At 36.9% G+C, this 16,659-nt stretch overlaps 1 protein-coding gene across 1 annotated transcript in view; it reads right to left on the bottom strand.

Moving 5' to 3' along the window:
* The window catches only part of SPAG17 (sperm associated antigen 17), a 193,891-nt gene that overhangs the window by 83,246 nt on the left and 93,986 nt on the right, over positions 1-16,659 (bottom strand). Inside the window, exons 16-18 of the mRNA XM_004420602.3 lie at positions 11,828-11,889; positions 11,135-11,248; positions 4,413-4,567 (exon numbers count right to left, since the gene is read on the bottom strand). Coding sequence (XP_004420659.2) covers positions 4,413-4,567; positions 11,135-11,248; positions 11,828-11,889 — 331 coding nt within the window. The remainder of the gene's footprint in view (positions 1-4,412; positions 4,568-11,134; positions 11,249-11,827; positions 11,890-16,659) is intronic.

Raw genomic sequence — 16,659 nt, 5'->3', positions numbered from 1 at the left:
ATCTATTATAATAAATTATAAAATCTAGATAATAAATCAATATGCAGGTTTTTACTACTTAATTTGTGTTAATCTGAAGCAAAGTGTAGCTAACGTTTTTACTAGGGTGAGGAATGGGAAAAGGCATGGTTTCCCTTTGGTGAAAGCAGGGGTGTACATAACGAACCCTAGAGTTGGGCTTTTTTAGGTACTCTATAGTTTTGTTTCTATTGTCAACGGTATCTTTTTCTTTTTTAAACATTATGTGTTCTACCAATTTCTTGTGGTACACAGAAATGAAATAAAAAAAAAGGTGATCTCCAGTAATTTCTCCCATTATTTCATAATTTTTCTATAGATTGCTTTGAGATCTTCCAGTGTAGGTAACAACCTCTACTGTTAATAATGACATTTTCTTCTATTCCTTTTCAATTCTTATACTTTTAAGTTACTTTTATTAGTTTACCACGCTGATTTAGACCTTCATTAAATGCTGCTTAGAATTGGTGATAGCAGTCATTTCTGTCTTGTGTCTGATTTTACAGAGCACGGTTGTAACGTTTCCCATTAATAATGATGTTTGCATCTTAACAGCTTCAAAGGCATCCAGAAGACAATGCGATAATTTTCTTCAATGTGTTGAGAAGAATTTAGCTGTCAGTCAAGAACTATATCCTGAGCAAAATTATCTTTCATGAACAAGGTTAAAATGCAGACATGTAAGAGAAACAAAACTGATTTTTTTTTTTTTGTGAGGAAGATCAGTCCTGTTAACTGCCAATCCTAACATCTGCCAATCCTCCTCTTTTTTTTTGCTGAGGAAGACTGGCCCTGGGCTAACATCCATGCCCATCTTCCTCCACTTTATATGGGAGGCCGCCACAGCATGGCTTGCCAAGTGGTGTGTCGGTGCACACCCAAGATCCGAACTAGCAACCCTCGGACCGCTGCAGCAGAGCACGTGCACTTAACCACTTGCGCCACCAGGCCAGCCCTGAGAAACAAAAGTGATTTTATCACTAAAGATCCTCTTTATAGGAACTTCCAGAGCCCTGAGTTCAGAAAGAAGGGAAAATAAAACAGTAAGCGTATGTAAAATCATGCAAATACTGGCTGTAGAAACAAATAATCATACTGTCTAATTTGTGAGGTTAAAACATGAAAATAGAACTAAAGTCTTAGACCACAATAATATAGAATGTAGAATAGGGACACATGAAATTAAAGCATTCTATTATATTATTTGGGAGTAAGGTAAAGTCACTGACTTTAGACCTTGTTAATTTGAAAATGTATATCACAATTTCTAAAGAAGGACTTAAAAGATATAGCATATAACTGTCATTCTAGTTAAAGTAAAAAAATAGAATTAATCTGAACAAAATAAAGAGACGAAAACTAAAGAAACTGAAAAAATAGGGCAAATAAAAAGACAAAACTAAATGGCTGAAATTGTCCAAACTTATGAACTAGATTCTCAACTAAGAGGCAAATTTTCTCAGACTAGATTTTAAAAAATCAGCTTTATACAGTTTTTATAAGAAGTAAATGGATAGAAAAGGATATACTAGATAAAATATTTTAACAAAGGCTTGTATAGTTTATCACTATCAGACAAAATACTCATAATAAAATCTGTGTAGACATATCCATATCAGACAAAATAAACTTGAAAGCAAAAAGCAATCCTAGAGATAAAGAGAGACATTGCATAATGATAAAAGCTTAATCAGGGAGACATAAGGATTTTGTTCTTTTATTTGCTTAGTAACACAACCTCGACATGTATGAAGCCAAAAATTGATAAAATTATAGGGAGAAATTGACAAATTTACCATCACATAGTGAGCTTTTTTTGGTGAGGAAGATTGGCCCTGAGCTAACATCCATTGCCAATCTTCCTCTTTTTGCTTGAGGAAGATCAGTCCTGAGCTAACATCTGTACCAATCTTCCTCTATTTTGCATATGGTCGCTACCATAGCAAGGCTTCATGGGTGGTATAAGTCCATGCCCGGCATCCAAACCTCAAACCTGGGCGACCGAAGTGGAGCTTGCCGAACTTAACCACTATGCCATGGGGCTGGCCCCCATAGTGCATTTTTTGAAAATCATTTTTCTCATTAACTGATTGACCAACGTTTTCAAAAATCAGAAAGAATGTGGAAGATTTAAAAAAATACAACCTGCACTCAAAAACTGGAGAATATACTATCTTATCATGCAAACTTGGAGCATTTATAGAAACTGACCACATATTAAACATAATAAACATTAAATAAAGCAGGTCTCAACAAATTTCATAGCAACAATATTCTATAAAACACGTTACCTGACCACTATATCTATAAATTGTAACAAAAATGTAACTCACCAAACGTTTAAAATTAAAACTTACGTTTCTATGTAACCCATGGGCCAAATAAGAAAGCATGATGGAAATTAGAAATGAAAGATAATAAAAATACTATCAATCAGATACTTTATGGTGCTGCTCAGGTATTTAGAAAGAGATTTTGCTGTAAATGCTTGTAAAGCAACAAACAAAAAACAACTCAAAATCCTGAGATAATCTTCTAATTTAAGAAGTTAGATGAAGAACATCAGAATAATCCAAATGAACTAAAAGAGAGGAAATAATAAAGATAATAAAGATGAGAACATAATTAAGTGAAATAAAAAAGGAGAAAGGATCAAAGCCAAAAATTTATTTTTTAAAAATATTAACAAAATTGGTAAACTTTTGGCAAGATTGATTAGAAAAATATAGAGAAACCACAGATTTAAAATGTCAGGAATTAAAAGGATTACGGATAGATGTAACACATTAAAAAAGCAGGAAACTATCGTAATCAACTTTATGCCAATAACTTTGAAAACAGGTGAAATGGTCAAATTCCTAGAAGAATATAAATTATCAAACCTACTTCAAAAATAAATAGAAAACCCAAAGAGTCTAATAACTATGACAGAAATTGAATCAGTAATTAAACATCTTCCTGGGTCCAGATGTTTTTATCTGTAAGTTTTACAAAATGCCAAAAGAACATATATCTTAGTCTTGCACAAACTCTTTCAGAAAATCAAAAAATAGAAATAAAAAGAGAGAACGTTCCCCAGTTAATTTATGAGGCTAATATAATCTCAATACTAAAGCCAGAGAAGAACATTTAAAGAAGAGAAAATTACAGCTGACTCTTGCCCATGAATACAGACGCAAATATTCTAAACAATATATTAGCAAACCAAATGCAGCAATTTATAAAGAAGACACCATAAGGAACAAATTGGATTTTCACAGGAATACAAAGTTGAACACTAAAATATCTATTAATAAAATTTATCACTTTAACAGATTAAAGGAAAAAAATATGAACAACTAAATTGATGCAGAAAAATCATTTGATACAATTTAACAGTCATTTATGGTAAAGAACCCATAGCAAACTAGTAACAGGAGGAATTTTTTAACCTAATAAGGAGTATCTGCATAAATCCTATTGCAAAAAAACTCCATACTTAATAGTTGAATATTCCAAACCTGGAACAAGACAAGGATGCTCTCTCAAAATTATATTGGAAGTCCTAGTCAGCAAATAAGACCAGAAAAGAAATTAAAAGTATAATTATTGGCAATGAAAAACAAAACAAAGAAAAATACAGCTCAAGATACTAGCTTAATATCTGGAGGCATCTATTATGTGCCTTAATTTAAAAAATCATTTATGACTTTAAGATGTGTGTGTTCTTGTGTGTGTGTGTCTGTACATGTACACAACCTGTTTCCCTAATTATTCTGTATGTCCATTCTCTATATCTTTCTGTATCCTTTGGGACTAAAACAATGCTACACAAATAACAAATCCTGAATATACATTAACCAGTATTGAAAAAATAATGAAATGTCCTCGTTATTAATGAGAAGAGAGAGCAAAGTTTTAAGATAGCAAGGAAATAACTAAGGAGCTGGGAAGAAAAAAACCCACTGATTCCTAAAGGTCTCAGTTTGCTGGGAACATGACTGCATATGTCACTCAGTCGCCCTACTTTAATCTGTTTCCTTTAATCTGTTAAAGTCCTTAGACCAAGTGGACTTACCCAAACCAGCACGCAGAATGTCACGTTTTGTAGTTCCTACCTGAAATTTTTCAGAGGCTGTTTTACTGGAGTCTAAATGAATCAAATGTAATTTAATAATATCCCTACTGGACTCAACGGGGCCAGGAATGATGTCCGTCTTCTTCAGTGGTGTAGTTTCAACACCTACCACAGTGCCTGGCACAGCAGACATTCAACTTGGTGAGCTGAGTTGAATCTATAGTACTATACAAGTGTTTTCATCGCGTTGAACCACTGAGCTTAAGCTAAGGAAGCAAAAACTAAGTAACTAACAAGCTAACTAAACTAAGATAACTGACTAAACTAAGCTGGTTACCTGAATCCAACATTGGAGTGAAGAGCAACATTCCAATATTCACAATGCAGACGTTGTAAATTCATTGGATTATGAAAGACTAAGAGTAAAGAGTTGTCTTGGGTGTGGTAGTAAGAATCAATACATCTGTATTGCTGACTGGCTTCTTGAAGAACCTGAAAATCAAAATAATCGCATTGGTGTATCTCTTTCTCCCAAGAGAAGGGTCTCCTGCTAGGGCATTTCTCTGCTCCCTTCTTTTCCTCCCCTTATCTCCACACTGTTAGTCAAGGTGAGAGCATAAATAGCAAATATTTTCTGGAGCATTTCAGCAACTCTTATAGAAAAACAAACCCTAGGTTCCCGGCATAGAGGCATTTGCTGAAGTGTTTTTTATTAAGGCTGGGAGGTAATAATTAAGTCAAGCGGTTATTTATTTAACATTTTCCATGCCTTCACATAGATCATCTCATTTTATCATCATTAAAAACCTCAGATAAATAGGTATAATTATTTTTCCCATTTCAAAATATTAAAATCCTTGTATTTCAGTGTAAATTGGGGCTGAGAGAGGATAAGAGACTTGTCCGAGAACACAGATTTCCTAAGTTCCGGTGCCAGGGCTCATACCAGTCTTTCTACTCTAAATGTCACCATTTGGCACTCCACGGAGTGCTCTCCACTACATCACGCCGCAGTATAGAGGAAGGAGGTGAGTGCTCTCTCTGATACATATCATTTCTACAGGACTTCTAACCCCGGCCTTTTCCAAAACATTCCACCCTCTGCATGCACTGCAATTGCAGCCACCAATAGAGGGGCACAGTGGGCACCTTGTTGTCCTATTTCCTTTTTACTGCCAATCAACATAAGAAAATATGTCCACAGGACAATAAATTAGACAGCTGTGGGTTTTTGTTTTTGTTTTTGTTTTCAATATCAATCTGGTGTAGGCAGCTTTCAGTTGTCTACCGTCTGGATGATCTGAAGGCATGGAATTGCATATCATGTTGCGAACGGACTGCTTTACTTTTGCTTTCCATTTTACACTGGTAGCATAACCAAAATAATACATTTACTTCCCCAGTCTAGTCCCCTGTATGAGTGTCTTTATGGAGTGGCATTTAAACTCTTACATCTGTTCCCTGAAAGCCATTACAAAAAACACACATGGTGAAAATTCTTGCATTTAAGAATTTTTTTCTATGTAGGGCACTATCCATCACTTTACTCTTTCTGAAAGGCAAATTCCTTTCAGATTTTAAATCTGAAAACAAATATGTTTATTTCTGATGAGCATGTATCCTTCCTTCAGTTAGAGAGCTCTTCAATCTTTGTGTTTTCACATTCACTTTGGCTGCTAGGACATATAACACCAAGTTTCTCAGAGCTACAGTTGCTCTCAATGTTGGACAAGTTTTCATATAATATCTTTGTTCTCCTTTTTTACTACTTGGTTTTTACCTTCTCCTTTTTTACTACCTAGGCTTTTACCAATAATACCTAGTGGTATTAATATTGTTGGTCTCATTAACTAATTGGTTAATTCTTTCATTAAAAATGAACACCTACTATGTGCCAGGCACTGTGTAGGTTGTCGGAAAACAACATTGAACAAGATAGATAAGATTTTCCTCTAAAATTTGATTGAGACTTTTATAGATCATTCTGGAGTTCAGAGAGGTGTTCTAAGAAGATAACATTGATGGAGCATTGATGTATAGAGAATGGATTGGAGTAGGGCAAGAGTAGAAGCACGGTGAGGATTAGGAGGATATTCCAGTAGAACAGGAGGATGGTAGTTGGATTCAAGTAGCAATAGAGGAGATGGTGAAGAGCTTGAAGATATATTTTGAAGCACACCCCTCAAAACTTGTTGATGGATCAGGCATGAGGACAAAGGAAAGGCTGAAATAAAGGATGACTCTTGGCTTTTTGGCTTTATAGTGACATTTTCTGACATGCATGAGGGGAGAAACATGTTTAGGAGAGAAAATTACGAGCTTCACGTGAGACACTAAATTTGAGATGCCTATCAGAAAGTCAAGCAGAATTTGGAGTTAGGTATACCAGTGTGGAGATCAAGGGAGAGATCATTTGGAAGATAAAAATTTAGGAGTCGTCAGCATCAGGTAGTATATAACAGATGAACTCATTAAAAGAGAGTGTTTACAGAGGAGAGGAGATGGTTCAGGGCTGAGCCTTGAGGCACTTCAATATTCAGATGTTGGGCGGAGGAGAAGTATTCAACAAAATTCCAAATGGAGCATTAGGGAAGAATACAGTATGGTGTCCTGGAAGCCGAGAGTGGAGAGTGTTTCACAGGGAAGTGATCAACTCTGCGTTGCTGTTAAAAGGCCAAGGTAGGGCCGGCCCCGTGGCTTGGCGGTTGGGTGCGCGCGCTCCGCTACCGGCGGCCCAGGCTCGGATCCCGGGTGCGCACGGACGCACCACTTGTCCGGCCACGCTGGGGCCGCGTCCCACATACAGCAACTAGAAGGATGTGCAGCTGTGACATACAACTATCTACTGGGGCTTTGGGGGGAAAATAAATAAATAAAATTATAAAAGGCCAAGGTAGATGAATAAAGCTAAGTGTACCTTAGATTTGGCAGGACAATTATCAGTGACCTTGAAAAGTGCAGCTTCGTAGAATGGTGAGGACGGAGCCAAATCGAGATAAAATAAAGTCTGAAATGAGCTTCCAGTTGAAGATGAAGATTAAACACATGCACTCCCTAACACTTCACTAAAAGAACAGTTAAATTATTAGTTTTTAATATCACAAAGTTGAAGACCACAGGAGAGGAGACAAAGGCAACAACATTTTAGAAGCCAGAAAGCAGAAGGATAAGTGGTAACTGACTTAGCAGAACATAGAAAGCCAAATTCTAGGATTAATTTTAGGAGAGACCAGAAGCAATCCTATTGGTGTGCAGAAACGCAGAAAGGCTCGGGGAATGGCAGTGCCAGGTACCTCTGAAAGCGGGCGTGAACGCGGCATTGAAAATAGAGCGATTAGGGCCGACCCCGTGGCTTAGCGGTTAAGTGCGCGTGCTCCGCTCCTGGCGGCCCGGGTTCGGATCCCGGGCGCGCACCAACGCACTGCTTCTCCGGCCATGATGAGGCCGCGTCCCACATACAGCAACTAGAAGGATGTGCAGCTATGACACACAACTATCTACTGGGGCTTTGGGGGAAAAATAAATAAATAAAATTAAAAAAAAAAAAGAAAATAGAGCGATTAAAGTATTTTTAAGAAGCTGTTAGGGCCCCCGGAACCCCTCCACAATTCCGAGCAGCCAGGTGGCTGCCATCTCCCATCTCAGCAGAAGAAGGTAGGATTATTACCTACAGAAGGTGACCCAGTGGATTCTAAGAAGAGATACTCTAGGCACTGCTGAGGGAGAGCTATAGTACGGAAAAAAAGGGAATTGTGTAAAAGTCTAAATCAGCATTGTCCGATAGAAATATAAGGTGAGCCACAAATGTGAGCCACATGTGTAATTTTAAATTTTACAGCAGCCAGATTTAAAAAATAAAAAGAAATAGGTAAAATTAATTTTAACAATATATTTATTTAACCCAATATGTCAAAAATATTATCATTTCAATATGTAATCAATATAAAAATTGTTAATGAAATATATCACCTTTTTTTCACACTAAGTCATTAAAATCTGGTGTGCATTGCACTTATATAGCTACGTATATGGTGTATAGCATACTTATACACATCTCAATTTGGACAAGCTACATTGCGAGTACCGAGAAGCTACATGTGACTAGCGGCTACCACACTGGACAATGCAGATCTAGAGAATGAATGGTAAGAAGTCCAACCTCCTTCCCCTCATCACTCAGCTCCCCAAACCTTGACAGGAAAGTTACAGCTTTCAGACAGGAGATTAGATAGTTTTCCTGGAGAATCTAAACGGCCCAAGAGTACAGACCTAATATACCAACACTGAGGGGTCTCCCAAGGAAATCACTCAGCCAACTCATTCAACAATGAAGCTCAGTTATTGACAACTCCCCATCACCCCAACCTCATACAGCACTTCCTATCATATTTTTAGGATCTCATTATTAATATGAGCAAAGAAGTAAATATCATTAGATATTATTCTCTAATATGAAAAATGGAGACCAAAAAAAAAAAATCAAGCCAAAAAAAACAACTTAAGGAAAAAGAGACAGCGCAGGGAAAAGACACTAAGACTTCAAAGGACTCTAATATCCTCATAGAGATAAGAGAAGATGTGGTATCTGGGAAGGTGAACAGGATGCTATAAAAAAGATAATTTGAAATTATAAATAGAACTTTAGGAAATTAATATGATGGTAACAGAAATAGAAGGCTCAATAGAAGAATTGGATGAAAGTTGAGCCATATTTCCAGAACAAAACGACAAAGTGTTGGACACAGGAGGGAAAAGATAAGGAAACTGGAAGTTCAGTCCAGGAAATCCAACACTAGAATAACAGGAGTTCAAGTTCCAAGAAGAAAGAACAGAGAAAACGGAGAAGAGAAGATTGTCAAAGAAATAATTGTAGAACATTTCCCAGAATAGAAAGACAGGAGTTTCTGGATTGTACTGGGCTCACCAGAACAATACCAGGAAACAGAACCACACCAAGGCACGTCAACGGGAAATCCACAATGTTGTAGCAATGTGAAGAGCTTAAAATCTTCCAGAGAGAAGGAAAAAACAGACTCAAACAACTGATCAGGAAGCAGAACTTCATTGTTGTTTCTCAAGGACAATTCAGGAAGCTAGAAGACTATTGAGGAACGTCTTCAAAATTTTGAGGGAGGGGCCGGCCCCGGTGACACAGTGGTTAAGTTCACACACTCCGCCTGAGGGGCCCGGGGATCGCAGGCTCAGGTCCCGGGTATGGACTTAACGCACTGCTTATCAAGCCATGCTGTGGCAGGTGTCCCACGTATAAAACAGAGGAAGATGGGCACAGATATTAATTAGCTCAGGGCCAAGCTTCTTCAGGAAAAAGAGGAGGATAGGCAACAGAGGTTAGCTCAGGGCTAGTCTTCCTCACCAAAATAAAAATTTTGAGGAAAAATGCTTTTTAACTTAGCATTTTATATAAAGCTAAACTGTCAGTCAAACGTAAGGGGAGAATTAAGATATTTTTAAACATCCAATGCCTCAAAAATTTACCTGACATATATCTTAATTCAGGAAGCTACTGAAAGAGATGGTCCCCTACAAATAGAGAGTAACCCAAGAGAGAAGAAGACCTGGGTTCAGGAAACAGAGTATTTAACTGGAAAGAGAAGGCAAAGGATGTGGCCAGGATGATAGTAAGGGAGATCCCAGGAGCACAGCTGTGCAGCAGGCTTAGAGGGCAAGCAGGAGTTCAGAGCATATGGGAGAGAGATCGCTGAGACAATAAAATTGATAGAATACCTGTTAGGTTTGAATGTATTAAGAGGAGATTTACTCTTTGGTAGAGAGTTTGGGGATGAGTAATGATAAAGGCATAGTAAACTAAACAGATGAAAAAAATGGGAAAATGAACTCCAGGGAAGACAAAAACAGTGTTAAAAAAGGAAATGTAATCCTCTAATACTACACAGTTCAGCTGTGAATAACATTTATATAATTGAAATGAAGTAAACATTGAATACTGATCTAACTAAAAATTATGATATAGTTAACAGTGCCAGAGAATGGCAAGAAGACGTGCTAGTGTGAGTGTGCGAGTGTATGAGTGAGTGTGTATGTGCATACATGTGTGTTTTAGATGAGGGCGGGCAGAGCTATTTTCTTAAGAGAGAGTCAGTTGATAAAGATGCTCAAAACTAAAACTAAACAAAATATACTGGTTATTTAGAGATAACTGAGTTAAGTAACAAAAGAAACAGGTAAATGCCTTGAAGATTTTTACCTCTGGGAATTTAGGCGTGGGAGTGGGAGGGAGTTGCTATTTTTCATAAGACTTTATAGAACTTTCTGGCTTTAAAAATATGTAGATGTAAAACTTTGATAAAAGTAAAATTGAAATTAAGAGGATAAAACAAAAAAGAGTACAGGTTTTTGCAGAAAATGTAAACGCAACAAAAGGAGTTAGTTTTAGGATTACTTGATATTTTGTGTAGTGGTTAAGAGCACAAGCCTGAGGCCAGATTTCTTGGGTTCATATCCTGCTTCTCTCACCAGGTATGTGACCTTGGACAAAAGTTACTATTGGTCAAAGTGCCTCAGTTTCCTATTTAAATAGCGTCTACTTCATAGGATGATTGCAAGGATTAAATGAGCTAATGACACATATTGATCATTGCCTAGCATGTGGTAAGTGCTCAATAAATGTTAGCTATCACAGGTTCCATTGGCCTGTTAATTGCATCAGAACCTATTTTGATATGCGGTGAAAATTGAATAGAACTGACAGGCAATATGGGAAAAAATGAAGTTGTTTCCCAATAATGCCGGACTTTTGTGTTTTTTTAGAAAATATGTGCAGCAGTCATGCATATTTCTTTTTTTCTTAAAAGATTTTATAAAAACATCCTTTTGGGAAGTGTATTTTAAACTATTTTGGAGATACCCTGGGCATGCATAGCTCAATCTGGGAATAAACTCATTTTATAGCTGAAGTAAATGGGAATATTGATCTGAACTAGATCTGAGAGAGTGACCTAGAGGGGAACTGTTCTAAATCACACTGCGACTCTCCAGACCTATCCGACCGTCTCCTGGAGACTCACACTCCATTAATACCTGAAGCAGAACTTTTGGTTTAAAATGCTCAGTAAAACTCCAGTCCATTAGGCTGCGTTGCTGTGTTTTCTTTATGTCCTCTAACTCTGCTTCCACAGTCATCTTCTTGGATTTCTAAAAAATCACAGGAATACAATTTCAGCTTTAATTTGTTTAAGTCCAAATGGAGCCCTCTTGGACTCCATCAATGAGGCAGCATGCACTCCATCTAATTGGGGAAATCTGCATATGTATAAATCCATATGGCAACATTTTAGGAGGACTGCTGCCAGAAAGAGTATGCCTTTGACTTTTTTTTTTATGGGCAACATAATCTAAATATTTTTATTGTTAGGTTATACTCTTCTGAGTCCTGTTGGCAATTATAGGCAGGTTTTCTGAACTCACTTCAAGACAGCGTTAGTTCTACATGGCTGTATGGTGAGCAGGTGTTTGTGAGGTTGCCAAGCCACACTGTCTAGAGAGGAGCGTGGAGCTTGGAAGTTTTGCTTAAGCCGGCTAGTGAAATTAACTCCTTTCTCTCCAGCTGGGGCTGGTCTGGGATGTCTGAATGATCCTTCTCCTCTAGCATCAGCATTCTCCTCCTAAGGATCTCCTTTCAATTATTTATTTATTTAGGGTTTCTCACTCTGGGTCACGATTTTCTGAGATCATCTTGCTTGTATCTACACTATTAGGGAAATCATTCCTTACCTTTTCAAGAGGATCAGCCTTTGTGACTGCTTCATCTTTGATCTCACTGCTCGTGGTTTGCTCTGTAAATCAAAGACACCAACATCCAGTTGTGTTGGGCCTTTGTTCTTCCTTTGTCAGCCCTGTGCTTTTTTGTTACCCATATGATCTACGTTTCTGTGCTGAAAAGGTAATTCCTGAAAGGCATGTTTCATGCCTCCCAAAACGTGTTTGTGTCAATAATTCTAAATCAGTGTCTACCTAGGAAAGTCACACTAAACCCTTTGAAAAGAACCCTGCTTCCTAGACGATACGTTCCTAAATCCCATCAGATATGCTGCCTTCAGGCTGTATGGCTCACGTCTAATAACTGACCTTTACCTTTGCAAGTTGCAAATATTTGTTGATTAAACCATATCAACTGTTTGCCTCATCATGCTGGCAACAATCACAAAGCCTTTTCAAACTTCTGTGGGTCCTATTTTGTGGGTGACAGACTAGGTCAGAGGCAGGGGATGTGTGGAAAAGAGAACTACCAGATAAATACACCTCCTGTTAGAAAATGATACTATTTTACATCCTCTTCTTCCATTCATTAATCATTCATTAATTTAAAAACCATTTCATGAGCATCTGCAGATTTATAGATGGAGTTTAACAAAAGTTAGTTAAATGAATAAATGAATAAATGAGTGGGTCCACAGCACCATATCATGGACCAATGTGAGTCATGCACACTAGCTCTCCTTGTGATCAAAGAGTATACTTATATGTTGATTGGGATAGAGATATCATCTTTGGCTATAGAGCAAGCAGCCATATGAAGGGACAGAGAGGGAACAGATTCATGCTGTTGATTTCTGCATCACATGCTTTAGTAATTCCTAGAGTTAATAAATGTTACATAGCAAAAAGAGTTCCACGATAAATACGTTTAACATGCATAAACAAACGTCTTTACTGTGAATGTCTCAGAATTTGTAATATGCTCTTGATTGTGAATCTCTAATAAAGAAATGGATAAAGTATATAGCTATTCCAAATTTGACCAGAGAAATAGAGTGGGGGATGAATCTTGTGGTAACATATTTGTGATGCTGCTGAATAACTGAGTCAACCTGACTTTTTATCACCCTTGAATAATAGCACATTAATCCCTACAAAGTCATGTATGAAACTCTCCAAACACATCTTCTTCATTCTCTCTTGCTCCTTCCACTCCAGACTCACTGGCCTGCTTGCTGGGTCTTGAAGTTTTTGCACTTGCTTTTCTCCTTGTCTGGCATGCTTTGCTTTTAGATATTCACCTGTTTCAAACCCTTACTTCATTCCTATTGTTGCTCAAATGTCGCCTCCTCAAGGGCCTCTTGCCTCTTACCCTGCTTTATTTTTAATCATAGCATTTATCAGTGCCTGATAATACTTATGTGTTCATGTCTGTCTCTCCATCTTGAATGTGGATTCCTAGAGAATAAGAACTTTATCTTATCTTCTCTAACTGTACACTGAGCACCCAGCACACAGTAGAAATTCAGTAAATATATTTTTTTGACTGAATGAGGGAAATCTACATCATATATTGAAAGTGGAAATCTATATAGGGCCATATAGAGAGAGTGGAAATGTGGAAGAAACCTTACAACAAAAGCTTATTTGGAGGTAAGCAAAAGATTTAACTTTTCATTCTGTGACAAAGAGAACCACATCCGGGCTTCTAGAGGGAGTACTTAATTATGCATGCCAAGGATAAGCCAATGTTTTTCTTTCTTTTAGGAACATAGCTACTTACATTTTCGCTACTAGTTCCATCTTGCCTTGGGCTAGTGAAGGTGACAGCATGAATGTTCCATTTCGATTTAGAGAAATACTATAAAGTCAATTCAGTTCAGTATTTATATAAATACTTCTACTCAAGAGAAAACTCAGGCCAACTATAACTCTAAATAGACCATGATGTCCCACGTGTCCTTGAAGCAATTGATATGAAATCTGTGGAATAAAAATTATTCTATTCTGTGGTCTGCCAGATTTCCGGGAGATTCGATATTCCCTCCTGTGTCCAAGGATCCAGGAGAAAAAGTCTCCAGTTTAGAAAATATGTTCTTAAAAAATCGTGCATCAGTTATTTCGTTGAAGGAAAGAACATTCTAAAACTAATCTGCACTGTTTATTTAATAGTAGAGTAAAAATCATTTTTTCTTTCTTTCTGATTTTTGCTTTCAACCGCATAATCCTTTGACAGTGTGATTCAGTAGTTTTTGACACATCTGGAAATGGATGCGTTCTCATCCCTTTGAAAAACAGCTTTCCTAATCTGTTTTACTTTAGAGATAACAAGATCCCTCTGCAAAGCAGTTACTTTATTAAAAAAACACCCAACAAGCATAAAGGGCACATCTAAACCTATAGCCTCACGGTTATCAACTCTCAGGTTTTTCATAAATATCCAATAGGCCCTGTCAAGTTCAAAAACAGTCTCAGATGGGAATCCAGTGTTTGGTTAAGAAAAGCACAAATATTCAGCCCTTCATGTCCAGAAACAGGCTTTTATATGAATTTGATGCTAAGATGGCTGTGCAGGAAATACATGAACAATTTCTGCTTTGTGTAAAGAGATTTAAAGTGGCTGCTTTAGAAACATGATCCAGAGTTAGGGGAAAAATGCAAGATCAACAACAACAACAAAAAATTCCCTTACACACAACAGCCACAGCAAGGCACCAAGGCTCAGCTGCCCTCGTACATTCAAATGTAACAGTTCCTTGATGTGGGCCAACATACACCATGTAGAATCTCTTACAGGTCATGGGTTCAGCTCTTAAGATTGCTCAGCCTCTAGGATACACTATCCATTACAGCATTTTCAGCCCTGACTATTTAGGGAGTTGCTGTAGTCATGTTTCCACCAGGATCCAGAACGGCAATTTATGGTTTGACCACCAGGTGGCAAAAGTTGCCTGAGGAAAACTATACACCAACTGCTGTAAAGAAAAAAAACAAGACAAAACAAAAAACAAAGAAAAAACCTCAGGCCTTATATCTCTCCTGGCTTATTCTGGCTCCATATTAACGCAAAGTGACTTCTTTGTCATATGTTTATATTCCCGCAGGATGCACTAATGCCATAACATCCCAGCTTAACTTATTTGGCTTAAATTTTTGTGAGCTAGGCTATTAGGTAGGGACATTTAGAACAGAGAAATAGGGAATCGACCCTATTGGGAAGGAAGGAAGGAAGACCCAAAGGCAACAAAATCAAGATAAGTATCAGCAAGAAGAAGAGACTATGAATATGGCTAAACCATTAGATGCATCACAAGGAACTTCTGGAACTGAGTAAGCCACGAGACACAGTGGGGGAAGCATTGGTTTGGAGTTAGATAGCCCTCTGTTGGAATCCTGACTTCCTACGTGTATGTGGTTGAACAAGTTACTTAACCTTTCTGAATCTTCGTTTCCTCATCTTTAGAAGTAGGATAATAGTATCTTCCTCATAGGCTTGATGTTTATGTAAGGGATTAGTTAATATATGTAAAATATCTTCACATTGTGCTTGGAATATAGCAAGGAAATATTAAATAAATGTTATCTCCTTCTCTCTCCTCTGTTCCCCTCATCTTCACTTATCTGCTCTAATAGGCAAGCAGATTTTCCCTAATTACACTCTATCAGTGACTTCCTCTTCTACCCTCATCTAGATAAATGAAAATGGTAAGATGACAATTCAGTCAACACTGACTTAACACTTGTTCCCTTGTGGCACTGACCACTTTTTTTAATGCTTTTAAAAATTTTGAAATATAGCACATACAGAAAAGTGCATAGAACATAAATTCTTGATATAAGAAATAATGATAAAAGTCCCAGCACTCCAGACATCTTATGTGTGTCCTTTCATAACCACAACTTCCTTATTAAACTTTCATATTAATCCTGATTTTTTTGTGTGTGTTATTTTGAGTTTTCTCCATACATAATATTTACAAATAATAACAGTTTTGTTTCTTCCTTTTCAAGCCTTATACTGTTATCTCTTTTTCTTGTCTTACCGAGTTGGCTAGCATCTCCAGTGTAATATTGAATACAAGTGTTAATAGTGGATAGCCTCCTGATCTCAAGGGAAATCTTTCAACTTTTCATCTTGATATATAATGTTTGTTGTAGTAGCAATTTAAAATATAACCTTTTAAGGTAGAGGGATTTTCCTTCTATTGCTAGTTTGCTAAGACTTTTTTTTTCAAAAATTGCTATAGATTTATAGATTTATAGATGCTTTTTCTGCATCTATTGAGACAATTGTATCATATTTTTCTCATTAATGTGTTAATTGATAAATTATATTGATTTTTACAATATGTTTTTTCTTCTATTCCTGTTACAAGAACAACTTTTTGTCATGTATATTATCAGTTTGTATATTGCTAGATCAGTTTGCTTATGTTTTATTCAGAATTTTTCATCTATGTTCATGAAAGAGTTTGATGTATAATTTTCTTTTGTTATACTTTCCTTCATAAAATGCATAGGGGAGGGTACACCTTTTTTCATTTCCTGGAATAATTTTTGTTAAGATTAGAATTATTTCTTTTTCGAGTGTTTGTTATCACCAGTCAATGAGATCATTTGGGTTTGGCATGTCCTATTTGATAAGATTTTTAAATTACTGATTTAATTTATTTAAATGGTTACAGGACTATTCAGGTTTTCTGTTTCTCTTGAGTCATTGTTAGTAAGTTATACTTTTCCAGTAATATTCTCATTTCATTTTTAGATCTGGTGGAATAAGTTGTTTATATCCTGTTACTGTTTTTTAAATATCTGCAGGATTGGAGGGAAGTCTGTTTCTTTATTCC

The sequence above is a fragment of the Ceratotherium simum genome, chromosome 2 (genome assembly GCF_057802395.1).
Source record: "Ceratotherium simum simum isolate JZ-2026a chromosome 2, ASM5780239v1, whole genome shotgun sequence".
In the NCBI taxonomy this organism is placed as follows: domain Eukaryota; kingdom Metazoa; phylum Chordata; class Mammalia; order Perissodactyla; family Rhinocerotidae; genus Ceratotherium; species Ceratotherium simum.
The sequence above is the reverse complement of the archived record's forward strand: the minus strand, read 5'-3'. Positions and strand labels throughout refer to the sequence as shown.